Source organism: Accipiter gentilis, chromosome 8 (assembly GCF_929443795.1).
Source record: "Accipiter gentilis chromosome 8, bAccGen1.1, whole genome shotgun sequence".
NCBI lineage: Eukaryota > Metazoa > Chordata > Aves > Accipitriformes > Accipitridae > Astur > Astur gentilis.
Genome location: NC_064887.1, coordinates 13,709,363 through 13,723,998, shown reverse-complemented (window position 1 = coordinate 13,723,998; position 14,636 = coordinate 13,709,363). Strand labels below are relative to the sequence as shown.

The following is a 14,636-nucleotide window of genomic DNA, read 5'->3' as shown; positions in this document are numbered from 1 at the left end:
TAAAAAATAATTTCTGAGGAACGTTAAGAAAGCTGATGCATCTTATCATTAATCAATTTATTCTATATGTGTCTGAGAGCACTGATAGAAGCATAATGGCTCTGTCTATTTTTAGCATAAACTCTATTTCTAAGGTGCTCCTAACGGAGCCATTTCGCTGTATTCCGTATCAATATGAAACCTTGAAGACAGGTTTTCAGGTCCTCTGATTTGTCTTAAATCTAGATTTGATTTGAAGATACATGCTGTTACAGTTTATATGTATATGTATGCATAGGATATGTTGCTATTCCATCTTGACAGCAGTGAGAGCTCCGATGGAAAGACTGAGAGCCAGCTGCACCTTCTACTGAAGCCCAGGATGCTGCACGTTCAGTGTCTTTCATGAGAGCAGAAACATGATCCCTACACTTACAGGTGGGTAACAAGCTGTGCAAAGTCTCAAATCAGCACAGCTGGGAATGAAAGGTGATTCTAAAGCCTCATTTCACTTTCCAGGCCAAAATGTCCACAGGCATAATTAAAGATACCCTGAAAGCTGTTCTGTATTGCACAAATTGCTGCAGATCAAAAGGAATCACTGTGCTGGAAGAAATCAGACACATTAATACCAGAGGTACCCTCCTGGCCCTGATATCCCTCCTCCACATCTACCAGCTGCACAAAGTACCTCATTTATGCCCTTAAACCATCAGTGATACAGTAACACTACTCCTGAGAAAGAATATTCAGCATATCTATAACTAGGTTCATTGCTTCTTTGCGTTGCTACTGAGACATAAAGCAGATAGAGTGAAAGCGAAAAAGTTTTCATTCTACTTGTAAAAAACCAGAGCTTTTGGCTATTCATAAAAATTAAAATGTAAATCAAAATTAAATCTATGAATATGATAATTACATACAGAGAGAGTAACATTAAGGCTCAGCAGTCTTATGTTAGTGAAGATATTACTAAATATCCTATCAGCAAAAATTCTTCATTGACTCAAATTAAGAGTCATCAACATTTCCAGAGAAATATACATGTGAAGAATAGCAGCAAACACAAACATTACAAACTAAATAACCTATGTATATAGAGATAGCCATGTTACAAGCAAGAAGACTCTTAGCTTCATTCTCAAACATGATTTTCTAAAACAAAGCAATTAAAATATTTTCTTTGATAGTACGTGCCCAGTGAAAACAGCAGATTTTGTCATAAATGGTGACTTAGATAACTAACTCTTGCCCTGTGAACTTAATTTAGGGTCTCATTTCAAACTTTGAAAACCTGATCCACAGCATCCTCTATCCTATTAGGCTGCTGTACAAGAGAGAAATGCTGAAAAATAGTCTTTTTTGTTAATTGTACTAAACATGTGTCAATCTAATGACCAAAATTTAAGTACCAAGAGTACTGTGAGGTAAGTAAGACTTCTGACTGAGCACTGAGAAATGTGCAATTGTACAATAAATCTGAAGGTTGCCGTTATATTCTCCAATTGTATTAGGTAGAGAATTCTTGGTGGTGTGGCAGAGGACTGAAAACACTCCTCTGGAGCAGGGTTAGGAAACCATTAGGGTATGGACTAGCAGGTTTTTGTAGGGACATGCAACCAAATACTGACCATGCTCCGTATAATTGACCACAAGCAAGTTCTGCCCACGCGTCAAGACTGTAGGACACAGAAAAGCTCTATGATGTAAGCTACATAACCAAACTAAATATGCTGCTTGAGCCCAAGATAATAAACCCTGCCTCTCAGTCAAGTTTATTAGTTCTGGCTTAGCAACATGCTAACTGCAGCTACTCAGCTGCCAGAGCAGAGCCAGTGCATCTCCAACCAGCTCAAAGGGAGGGCAGAGGGTGCTCTCATCTGCTGGCAAAATCCCATATAGACATATGCCTAGACATCATGTCAGCTGGCACTCGGCAAGAGGGGGAAAACCCTTACTGAAGTGCTGGTTATTATGTATAGTTCCATTCATGTCCGAGGCAGTTCTCATGGATAACGTGAGCAATATTATAACAAACTGTCTCAGTCTTTCTAAGGCCCGTGAATCACTATTAAAAACAGAAAGAAATCCAGAGCAGTGTATTCTCCAAAGAGAATACATAACTAGATGAACAAATGGAAATAGCAGCAACTTTGCCATAGGTTTTTAATTTGTAAAATGTATTTTGGATAGTCATCAATAATGACCATTTTATGGAATATAAGCATTAAGAAAGAAATCATCTAAATAAAGCACAAAGTGTTTTGTTACGTTTTGTTTTTAAAAAAAGAGGAGTTTACCTACAATTTTTCAGGCACAGGCAGGTGAGCTGAGGAAAGACAGGCAGTATTAACTCTGCACCACTCTGGCAGCTGCAGTCAGACCACTGGCTGTATTTTGAGGTTTTATGATCCTATTTTAGAGTCAACCAATATGCTGAGATGTGTAAAACTAACCCTTTTACAGTAGCATTAGGAATAAAATGGACAGCAATAAAATTTAGGAGCACGTTTGTCATTATTCTAATCTCCAAGTGTGAAATTTAACCAGTCTGAAGGACTGACCCAAAGATGTCATACTGAAAGCTAAAGCAGAGCAGGAAAGGGACAACATAGGTTATGCAATAGCACATACTCCCTGTGAGTCTCTGTGCTCTCCATAAAGACCGAGGGCAAGGTTGGGAGAGCACCGCTTCCACGCATTTGGCCAAAAGCTTTCTCATAAGAACTGTGGGCAAGTCTTGGAAATCATGATGTTTTCTAAACGTATCTTCGCTGCAGCCAAATGTTTAATCTCTTCAAATACAAGGTGTATATAATTTGGAAGGCTAGAGTTAAAGAACAGCTAGTATTTCAAATGTAGCTTCAGTCCCTGGCACCGCACTTGAGAATTGTCCAGAAATGTTTTGGGCATGTCTGTACCACCATGCCTTAGACACACCATGTAACTTCAGCCTATCCCAACCCTGAATGCCACAGAAAGCACAGTGCGGAGCCAGCCCAGCTCTGGAAGAAATGTACGTGCCAAAGGTCAGGATTTACTTGCTCAGATACAGTGTGACTATTCTGCTTTCAAACTCGAGCTAACAAGGCTGTCTCGAACTACACTACGTAGACTTATTGACCCACGCTCCACCAGCTTTGGGATCTCTGCATCACACTTTATTAGCCCGTAACCATGTGCTACCTCCCTGTCAGTTGCCTCGATTATGTGCTTCCTCAGATGCTTACTTTTCCCACAAGTCATAAGGGTGAATTTCAGTGAAACAGAATAAAACTCTCTATCCACAGAGAATGCAGTGCAGGCGAGAAAGTTTAGAAGGTAATGAGCCTGAATGTAACTCATGTCACTATCTACAAAACACAGCCTGGCGTCTGAAACTGGGAGAAAAGGTTTTAACCTCATGCAGGCAAACTAGTTAAGTAGCATGTACTTGGTGATGAATGCAGTCTCTCGAAGCCCATTTCTCAGCCAGCCATTTCTTAAGCATAACAATAGTCTTTAACTTTCCTGTGCACAAAGCTTGTTACAGATGTACATTTGCACAAACTCGCACTGTTGAATTTTTCTTTGCCTTAGAGATAACTTTTAGAGTGATGCTCTGCTGAGTGTTATTACATCTACTTTTATGACCTGCTATAGCTGAGGGCAAGATATATTCTAATTTAATACTGTCCAACAGTATAAAATTTACAGAATATTTTGTTTCTGCAATTTTAACATCATGCCAATACCTGACGAAGCTAATAACATACTAAAATCAAAATACAGTATTTGCTAAACAAAAATGCTTATTCCAAATGTAGTGACTGTTTACTGAGAAACATTCTCCTCCTCTTTTCCACATTATTTCTTACTAAGCCATCCATTCTGTAATGGAAATTTTTCTAGAGCTGCAATGAATTCTTAACGTGTTGTATTCGACAATGAAGCACACATTTACATATTATTGTTCTATGTTACTTACAACAGTCCAGATTATTAAATCTGAACGTGTTGTATTCGACAATGAAGCACACATTTACATATTCTTGTTCTATGTTACTTACAACAGTCCAGATTATTAAATCTGAATTAAGACAACCTGATCTATGCTGCCTGTATACCACATAAACTCACTGTTGCTCCCTTTTCTTGCACAATGAACATTTTGTGCTAGTTCACTGTCATTGTGAAAAAATACTCTAGTAATCTACTAAATACATCAGTTTGTCCCCTCTGTATTTTATAATAACCCAATCTTATTCTGAAGTTTTCTTACAAGGTCTTCAGTAAGAATCTAGAATTTATTATTGCACTTAATACACATTGTGCTTCTCTTACATTGCGTGTCTCTCTGAAAACAGTCCAGGCACTAACGGCATTACCAGATTTGCCTAACTTCAGTTCAAATGTGGTATATTGTCTATAGGAATGCGTACGTGTTTCTGAGTGCCCAACTCTGTCTTTCATGTAACACCATCAAGGGGCACCTCAGAACTCCACTCCACTCCATTTGTTTTTTGCACTTCTGTTGTAAATATACTTTCTGAAGGTGGAAGGTTTCAGCTTTGACTTGTCCCCTCACTTCCTATGTGACTCTTAACTGTATTTGGATATTTTCAGAATGACAATGGAGAACAATTAATAGCAGTTTCTGAACTGAAAATATTTGCTTTTCCAGCTGATAGCAAACTTCAGTAATTAACCTGGTCCTAACACTTTAAGCTTTAACTATTAGACCAAAAGAGTGATGACTAATGGAGATTGCTTAGGGATGAGGTGAAACAGAGTGAAGTGAAACATCATGATGCTTCACCTCACCTTCAAAGCAGCTTTTGTGCTGTCACATCTGCTTATATCAGCACCAAACGACTGCTGATTTGATCATAATTGCCCTAATTAGGAGTTCAATTAATACACTGAGTTCTTTGTATCAATGCCACCTCAGCATCAAGGATGTGCATGCGGAGCATTACTGAGCAATACAGGTTAAACTAACAAAGAAGGTCACTGGGAAAAGGAAACTACCTGCAGTCTATTGTTCTGAGGATATCACATAGTTAGGATGACACTCAATATCCACTTATGCCCCAGGACAAGCAGAAAGGGAGAACTTAAGGAACTCTATTGAGAGATATCCATCAGCTGTGAACAAAAATTACATTTCCTGTCATTGAAAATCTCATTTAGTTCAGACTTGCTTCCACTAAGGATTAAAACCCTTCAAAAGAACACTTTGTCTTCACAGGAAGATGAAAATAGCCTAAAATGCTCACAGTGAAAGACTGAGTGAAAAAAGTGCACAGTATGGTAACTTTAAATGGTTATCAAATATAATATACTTCAGCACATACTAGAAATATAAATGTGGTCATTGAAACTAATGATGAAAATGAAAAGAAAAAAAATTAAGGGGTTTTGCATGAGAGAGGCCAATCTCACTAGCAGACAAAGTGTCACCAATTCTCTGCCTGGAAGTATTTTGCATATCCATCGAAGGAAGAATTTTGCATGTTCACAAAAGAAGATAGGGAAGCAGACAAGGGAAACAGACAGCAGCCACTTATTAAAATACGGTGCATAGGATATTCATAAAACAGAAAAGAGCATATTTACTGATTCTTCACTTTTCACAATTCAGGATAAAGGCTATAATCCAGAATCAATCAAAAAACAGAAGCGCAAAATAAATAAAAACACCTTCATGCTTCTGCAATTTTTCTTCTACAAAGAAAGAAAAAAAGAACTTTGTCTTAGTTGTAAAAACAAGATAACATATTATGACCAATTTCATGGTATCAGATATTACTATGAGATGTGACTTTTTCGAAATGTGAGAAAATTAAAACACCATTTTGCATTAACTGTTATGATCTAACCATCTACCTACTATTTATGTTTGTACTGAAATCAATCATCAAGATTTTGTGATACAGTCTCTGAAATAATCTTTTTGCTTCAGTTTCTAGGAAAGAATAAAGCTACATCACAAAATGTCACAAATTACACGGAGCAAGATCTTCACCTGGTATAAACTCCAATACTTTCTCTGTTTTCAGTATAACAACAATGATTTACTCTCCTTTATCTTCTCAATAACCAGGAAATTATCAGAACACAGCTAGCTTGTGGCTGGGTAATTTTTTATGCATCACATTACATGAATGAATGTAATAACACCACCAAACATCTTTCAATTTTCAGGGATATCTGAATATTTAATAGTACCTATACTCTTTTTAGACAATTCTTTTAAGCAACAGGTTATGACTTCTGCCTGGATTCACTACCTCTACTAGTTAGATTTCATCTTTAACAGCACTTATTTTGGAAAGAATTAGGTAACAGTGATAACTGTAAAATATTACTATTTTTTATTATCCTGACAGCTAACATTTGCATTCTCTCTCAAGCAGACGTTGGAGTCAGAATTCTATAAAAAGTGTGTCCAACTACTGAATATGGCCTTTTTCACAAAATAAATGCATAAACTGCACAGCTAACTGATACCTGTATGTAAACATTTGAAAATATTTCAAGGTATTCTGTGTAGGAACAGTAACAGGCTAGGACTACTGGTCCTTTGCAGAGGTGTCAAACAACTTGAGAAACAGGAAAATGTACCATAATTTCCTATCATTGTTGTGTGCTCTGTATTGCACACTAGGTATTATCATCTAGTGCACACAGAAACTGCTAAAAATTTTAGACAAGGGTCATCACAATGAATGAGTCCAGCATTATGATTTGTTAGGCTGAAAAAGCATACTACTGCAGTAGCTCAAAAGCAAGAGAATATAAAGCACAAGACAGTCATTATTCAAATATTGGGTAAATCTGGTAAAACAATTGTCTGTACTCTGTGCATGTGGATATTCAGTTACATTCTCCAACTGTCATGGTCCTAATTTATTTTTTTTTTTTAGCTCTTATCAACTTCATGAGCGTTTTAATAAACCTACAGCTTACCAGCATAAAAGGTAACTACAGTACCTCAAAATAAAAAAAAAAAAGCCAAGACGCCAACAAAACACTGAACAGGGGGCTTTTTGGACTCACATCTTGCCTGGATCTCTGACAGATGGAAGTGTCCCCCAGCAAGGTTATTCTAGAATAAAGTCTCCCCCTTGTGGATCTCTCACATAATAAAAGCTCCATCAAATACTCAATTGCATAATAAAGTCTGTGCTCCTTCCTTTGCAGGTAAGAATTTCAGAGGCAAATAGGAACATAGAATGAAACCACAGAAAAAGGCTTACTTCAACTCAGTGGGCTCAATCCCACCTCAGGCAAGACAAGCTGTTTTGTTGTAACATACCTTATGATTCTGTGATAAATTCATTTGAAAGACACTAAAACCCTCAAAATAATTTAATACCTTCCCATCTCGACATCAGTTAGTTATGAAGGTTGGTTTAGTGACCCCCCACAAACTATTCAGCCCCAAACCATCAATGGTTTAACTATTTAGGTAAAAAATCAAATTCCAAACTCTTTCTCACTAATACCTATTGAAAAGAACATAAAATATGGCAAGATTTCCCCCCCTATTTTATTGCACAAAGTTTACTATCCTGGAAAAAATAGTTTCATCCCAGAACAATTTAGTGTGTCTCAGAGATTAAGGAGCTATAGCACTATTTGCAGAATGACTCTTCCTCAAACATTTCATTAACTACACTATTCTCTGATCTCCATTAATTTAAAGGGATCACAAAGATTTCTTTGCATATGATAATTCACATTATCATAAATTAAGAAATCATTGTGATCACTTAAATTATGATATTGATCTCAATGCTCTCTTAAGGTATTTAAACATAGTTCTAATAAATCATACACTTTGTCTGCAAGATTTATTTATTTATTTATTTTCTAAGAAACAAAATCCTTGATGGCTTGAAATATTATTCAATTACATACGTGACAAACTCATATTTTATTCGCAGTACCAACTGTTGAGTCAATACTGAGTAAAAAGCTTTTTAACTATCCTGAGACATGTTCTCACATTCATTTCAGAATAGTAATATAATGGTTAAATATTTATTTCTTGCAAGTTCTGGAATAGTGCTAGGTTTCCTGCTTTCATTAACAGTCTCTTATTTGTATGCAGTAATTGCTTTAAAAATATTAGCATTGTCATTTCTTGCTAGCACTATGATAAATCAACAGAAAGTCTTATCCCCATGCCTCCCCACAGAAGAGCATAATTCTGCTTCCCTCGATGCCAGTGACAAAACCTCTTTAATTTCAGCATTACACTCAAAGAATTCATGAAAGATGTTAGTTTGACAGTCTGGGACTCTTATCCTTTCTAATTGCAGAACAGATGCAATAGCTAAGAAGCGCTACACTCTGCCAATGTTCTTCTGTAGGAATCAACAGCTCCTTGAACTAGAAGGGTAGCTGCTACTTCTCCACCTCGTTTGAGTCCTTGACCTGTCAATAGCAGCTACCAGCAAACCACGTTTTCTGTTCCAAATGTGGGAGTTTTAAGGATATAAACATCTGGCTATTAGGAACAAAAAAAGATACTATTCATTCATTTCAAACATCCATCAACAATGACTGTCAACTGCTGTTGACCTGGGACATGCAGAGGCAAAATGCCAAAAACCAACCTCTGAATCCACTGCACTTCTGAATTTTCTTGTTTTAAGAGTTCAGTTCAAAAAACCTGAAGTTCACACTGCTAAACTGCAAAAGGCTGCTAAAGCTAAGAACATGGGTTCTGATCTCTGCTGCTTGATTCAGGGAAAAATGGGCTTGCAGAAACCATGAAGGCAAAGCACTAAGAAACAAAACATCGCAAATCTGACAAAGTGACAAGAGACTCCTGCAAAAAGACTCTTCAACAGAGTAAAAAGAATATTATGTATTTTAGCCGTATTCTCAGAGACTGCCTGCTTATCTTGCCAGGATGGATGAGGAACTACAATTCTTAGTGAATATAAAATAAAAGGAGGAAAATAATTGGTAATGACAATATTGCAAGCTACATTTCAAAATCATTGGTACTTGACTAAGTACCTTGATTTTCTGGCAAATAGTCTCCATACACAATCACCCAGCACTACTAAATGAGCTGTATTGCTAGTAGTGACAGACATTTGTAACACATGATATTTCCCAATGTGGACAACTGTTAAATTTTATCCCTCAAGGGAAATGTCTATACTACCAAACAACACAGCTTCTGTATGTGTCAATACTCATATTGTAATTATGGATTAATAATAACTTCAGTACTTATCATGTAGCTTCTACATATATGTGCATACTTACTCTCATTAAATGCATCAGAATGGGTACAACACCACAAACATGAAACTAGATTTTCCTGTTAAAGCAAACTAAGGGATCCGGAAACGAAGTCTTTCTAAAGTTAAGACCATGTTTCACCTCCTAGATCTGAATGATCTAGACATTTAGTCTACTGCTAACTGTCATTCATGCATGAACACATACCAAGGATGAATTTTGTATAACGGTCATTCAGCTTCAGGTCATTCAACCTGACAGATAATCCCAAGATTCTATATAAGAAATTAAGGAAGCTGTATTGTGAAAAATCTACCATCCATTGTCGTTTCACACCATGAACTCTTTGCCATCAAAATAACATGTACCATTGCTGAAGTCATTACTCCCTTACCTTTCCAAGCCTGTTGTCCGCATACAACAGGTACTTTTAATCTCCTTCCAGACCTCCCTGTCTCTTCAAATATCATGTCCTTCTCACTGCTGCAGAATTTTATCTTGCTCCCTTCTTGCAGCTCTCCTAATATTCCTTAAAATTCACTGATTCCTTCATTTTCTCTCACTTTGGGCTGGACTTTTATGCTGCTTCCTATTCAAGCTGTCTTCTCTGCAGTCTCCAGTGTCCCACCCAAAAATGCACATTCTCTGAAAATTTTTCACCATTTCTGAGTTCTTGCAATCTCTCTCCCTATTCTCATCATCACCAATCCTGCATCCTTCTTTTTCCAAACCACTAATACCTGCAATCTTTTGCATTCTCCATTTTTTATTCTGCAGGAAACCTATATATTCTGGGATTGGAAGTCCATGTTAAATATATGGGTCTGTTAAATTACTAAAACAAACACACAATTAAGAGTCAAAGCCCTTCTCTTCCCCATCATCTCTTTATGGTAATACAGCGTACTCGCTGCTCTCTACACTACAGTGGCACAGCTCTCTGCATGATCTCATGTGCATTAAAATAAGACAAAGCAAGCTGGGAACACAGCAGGGACTGCACAATCTTCTTTCGACCCACAGAAGTTATGTGAGAAAGTTATTAAACCTTCAGCAGATTATTACTGTGAGGCATGAGCTATGTGAAATGAAATTCAGAAATGGAGTATCTGTGGGTTTGGGGCCATATTACAATATATTAAAAAGCCAGAGGATCAGCTTTCTCCAAAACACAGGAAAACAGTAAAGTTACCCTAGAAAATAATAAACACAGAAGAGTGATTTTAAATATGTTCTATTAATGAGGGGTGTTTGGGAGATACGAGAAACCAACGTAAGGGGTTCCCAGTGTCAGAAGGCTACTCACATATACACCCTAAAAAGCCCACAGATGCCTTTTCAGTTATTACTGCTTACAAAAATAGTGTGCATGTATATCTACACCTCATCACTACAGCCATGTTCAAGAAGAACGAAAGAATTACAAGAGAATACCTCACACAGTAGGAAGCCCCATGGCCAAACCTGCCTTTTCTATACAGACATTACATTTGAGAATTTCCAGGAGAACCATGTAAGAAAGCAAATAATGCCTACAAGGGACCATCATGAGCTCTTTTTCTGTGTTAAGAGCCCTACAGATAACTCTTGCATAGAAAGTGAAGCCAGAAGGAAAAATAAAAATCTCTCTATATCAAAGTCACTGGTCTTCACACAGTACCTCTAAACTGAGCCTAGTAACTTGTTTGACAACATATCTTTCAGAAAGATGTCAGTCTGAATGTGAAAACATGAGAAAGTTGAGAATCCTCACTTCCCTTGCTTATTTTTTACAATAAATTTTTACTGCAAGAAGTGTGCGTACTGAACATTATCTGGGGTTTTGGCAGAGAGGTTCCTTGGAGTTTCCAGGTAAATGCAACAAATTGAACACTACACAAGGAGTAGAGGAATCTGCCTTCTGAGAAAACTACTGAAGCTCGAGTATCTCTTCAGCATCGATGTGCCACCTTGCTCACTTTATGTCATTACGTCTGTCCTGTGAGATATCAAAGCTTAGTCTGCCTATCTCTGGTAAACGGGTATTACAGTCTGACAATCCAGCCTGGTAATTCCTGTGTCAAGGGGGAGGGACATCATCTTATTCACCATTAAAGAGGAGCCCCCAATTTCTAGGATGGACACTATGGTAGACAACTTCTGCTTCCCAGGAGAAGGATGAAAAGGTCATTTGTGCAGGAGATACAGTTCTCTTTGGCTTCCCGAGACAGAATGAGCTAAGAATAAACACCTACCTATTGACTTTTCCTTCCAGTAACCGAACTTCCTTCCTTAACCCTTCCTAATAGCCTCATAAACATACATTTGTAGTGTACCTCTAGCATCCAACACCAGAAACAAAACGCTTCACCCCCCACCTTCTCCTGGGCAAGGAAGGAGCTAACCGACACCCCACAAAGGCCCAACCGCAGGCCGGACACCGGGTCCTGACCCCGTTAATCCATGCACCCGGGGCCAGGCGCAACGGCACCCGAAGGCTGCAGAAGCCAGCCAGCCCCGACAGCGAGGCAGCCAGGGCGCCGCGATCCCGCCGAGGGGGACCGGCCATCTCACGGAGGGCAGGACGGAGAGCTTTGCAGGTAGGTACAGGTCAGGTGTCCCCCTGGCAGGACGGGGCAGCGCGGGGCCCGCGGCTGCCCCGAGCGACGGGCCAGAGGCGCGGCCCCGCGACCGGAGGAGGCTCACCTTGTGCTCCAGGACGCTGATGTAGCCCTCCAGTAGGCCAGCCCCGACGGGGAGCGCCGGGTGGTGCTGGCCGTGTCCCGGCGGGCGGCTGGGCACCGCCGCCACCTGCTGCTGCTGCTGCTGCTGCTGCTGCTGCTGCTGCCGCCGCCGCGGCTCCGGGTGGCCCCCGCCGCCGCCGATGCCGCCGTACATGAGCAACAAGCTGGTGCACATGGTGGTGAGCGCCAAGCAGACGGCCAGCCCGTGGCGCTGCGGGGGGCAGAGAGAGAGGCGGCTCAGCGCCGCGGGGCAGCGGGCTCCCCCCGCCGCGGGGCCCAGCGGGGCGCACCGCTCCCCGCCGGCGCGCTCGCGGCGCCCGCAAGTTTCACGCCGCCAGAGACCCGGCGAAAGTGCGAGGAGGGAGCGGGGGAACCCCCTCCTTCCTCCGCCTGCCCCCTCGACAGCCCGCTCCCCTGCCTGCCTGCCTTCTTCCCTCCCTCCTCCCTCGCTCTGTCTCCCCCAGCCCCGCTTCCCTGCCTCTTCTCCCCTCCGTGTCGCCTGCTTCTCCGCGGCTCTCATTTCCCATGCAGCCGTCCCCTTTTGGGCATCTCATCCGTGCATTTTAGCGAGTGTTGGGGATTACAGCGCTCCCCCCTCCCCGCGCAGCTACCTCCAGCCTCGTCCTTAAGGCAGATCGGATTTCTATGCGCTCCTTAAAACGCACGCACACACACACAAAACCCCCAAACCACGAGCAACACGAATAAAAGAAAGCGGGCGGAAAGTTCTTCGCCGCCGCCGCCGGCGTTTTGTTCGCCTTCGCGCGATCCCGAAGAGCCGCGGGGATGCAGCCCGGGGAAGGCTGGAGCGTGTGCAGGGTGCCCGGGGCAGCCCCGCGCCGCTCCGCTCCGCGCCGCTCCTCTCCTCCCCGCCGCCGGAGCCGGGATGAGCAGTGCCAACAATGCACTTACCATCAGGGTCTTCATTTTGTGCGCCTCCCGGCCGCCAGTCCTCCCGCTCCCCGCTAGGCTCGGCATGGCGGGGAAGCCGCAGACATGGCTCGGCCAGGGAAGCGCCGCCGTGGCGGGGATTAGGGGGGGAATTACACCCGGCCGGACCCTCGGAGCCTGCCAGAGCCGGGTCCTCGGCTGCCCCGCCTGCCTCCGCCCCCGCCTCCGCCTCCTCCTGCCGGCGCAGCGGCGGCTTCAGGGCAGGTGGAAGTTAACTTCTGCCTCCCTCTCGGCCGCGCCGCTCCGCCGGCGAGCCCGCGCCTCGGCGGCGCGGGGGGAGGGGGCGGCGAGCGGCGGGGATCGCCGCGGCGAGCACCGCGCCCCCGGCGGGCACCGGGCGGGCGGCGCCTCTCCGGCCGCCGGCGGGCACCGGGCGAGCGGGCAGCGGGCGGGCGGCGCCTCTCCGGCCGCCGGCGGGCACCGGGCGAGCGGGCGGGCGGCGCCTCTCCGGCCCGCGGTGGGCGCCGGGCAAGCGGGCAGGGGCTCCCTCCCTCGGCCCAGGCTTCTGTCCTGCTTGCAGCACCGGGGCACGACCCTCACATTGCACGGTTTCTATTTTTCCCTGGCGGAAAATTCGTCATTCTCCAACCGCTAGCCGGGCTTCCTGAAGCTGGCAGCATTCAGGCAACACTTCAAATTCACGGCAGTAAAAAAATCGACGCCCTCGACTCCTCCACCCTCTCTCGCACGATCTTTCCGAAGCCCTAGAAATCGGTTTCAAAACCTTCTGACAGAAGCTTTCTTCATTTTTTCCGAGTAAATCTCACAGGCTTGCTCCCCATGCCCTCTTCTTGGTTTCTGAAGATGGACATTTATCCCACTCTCATAAGCAGCCTTCTGAAGTTTTTTATCATTTCTGTGTTAATGGTGTACAGTTCAGTTGTGAAAACTTTACCAACAGACCTCAAATTACATAGATTTCTTGCTCTGGGAATTCCACGTTTATAAATGTGCCCCTTCAAAACAAGCTATTTTAAGGTTGATTTCTTACGAAGTTATTAAACTGACAGCATAGCATTAAAAAAAAAAAAAATCTATTTCCTAATCATGAAGATATTTCTCTTGAAACTACTCATGGAAATAATAGTTCTAATATAGGCCTTCACATCTAACCTATAGCTATATAGCATTAAAGATTACATTAAGGAGAAAACGATCAGCAGGCTAACTCAACCATGGTCACAATAGCAGCTTTCTCAAGGCTGGAATTGTCATTGAAATCCATTTTTTATCTTTACTAATTCACTGGAGGACTAACAGTGAAACAAATGCCATCTCTAGCATTGGCACAGCATGCAGCATTTAGTGCCTTTTAAGAAAGTAAAAAGAAACAAGAATGTATGGTACACCAGCGGATAGCGCAGTAAACATGCTTTATCATTTCAAAGAAGAATGCCATATTGCATGCATGCTTGCTATTTATTCAGTTTGTGGGTTTGGTTTCAATAGTACCAGTTGTTAAGACAAACGAAGCAATATAAGAAGAATCTTATCAGGTCTTGGTAATTCTTTATTATGTGGTTGCACTTGACACTCAAATTAGTGAAACAAAGGGCCAACTTGATGAATCATTGAAAGCAAATTATCTGTAGTTCTCCAAGGCTTCCTGCAAGAGACTACAAAAGGCAGCTCATGCATTTCTCACTGCTGTTTCTCAACTATCAGCAAGCAGGTTGCTGGTAACTGGCCTTTCTAAGCCTTTCTAATGTATTTTGCTATGCCAAAGTGAAGCATCAT

At 42.1% G+C, this 14,636-nt stretch overlaps 1 protein-coding gene across 2 annotated transcripts in view; it reads right to left on the bottom strand.

The window, feature by feature from the left end:
- The window catches only part of ST6GALNAC5 (ST6 N-acetylgalactosaminide alpha-2,6-sialyltransferase 5), a 75,536-nt gene extending 62,391 nt beyond the window's left edge, over positions 1-13,145 (bottom strand). The window contains exons 1-2 of one of the 2 annotated variants that reach the window (XM_049808588.1): positions 12,861-13,145; positions 11,911-12,159 (exon numbers count right to left, since the gene is read on the bottom strand). In XM_049808588.1, the coding sequence (XP_049664545.1) occupies positions 11,911-12,159; positions 12,861-12,926 (315 nt within the window). In that variant the 5' untranslated portion in view covers positions 12,927-13,145. The remainder of the gene's footprint in view (positions 1-11,910; positions 12,160-12,860) is intronic. The other variant, XM_049808590.1, reaches the window with a different exon arrangement.
- Positions 13,146-14,636: the final 1,491 nt, after the last annotated feature.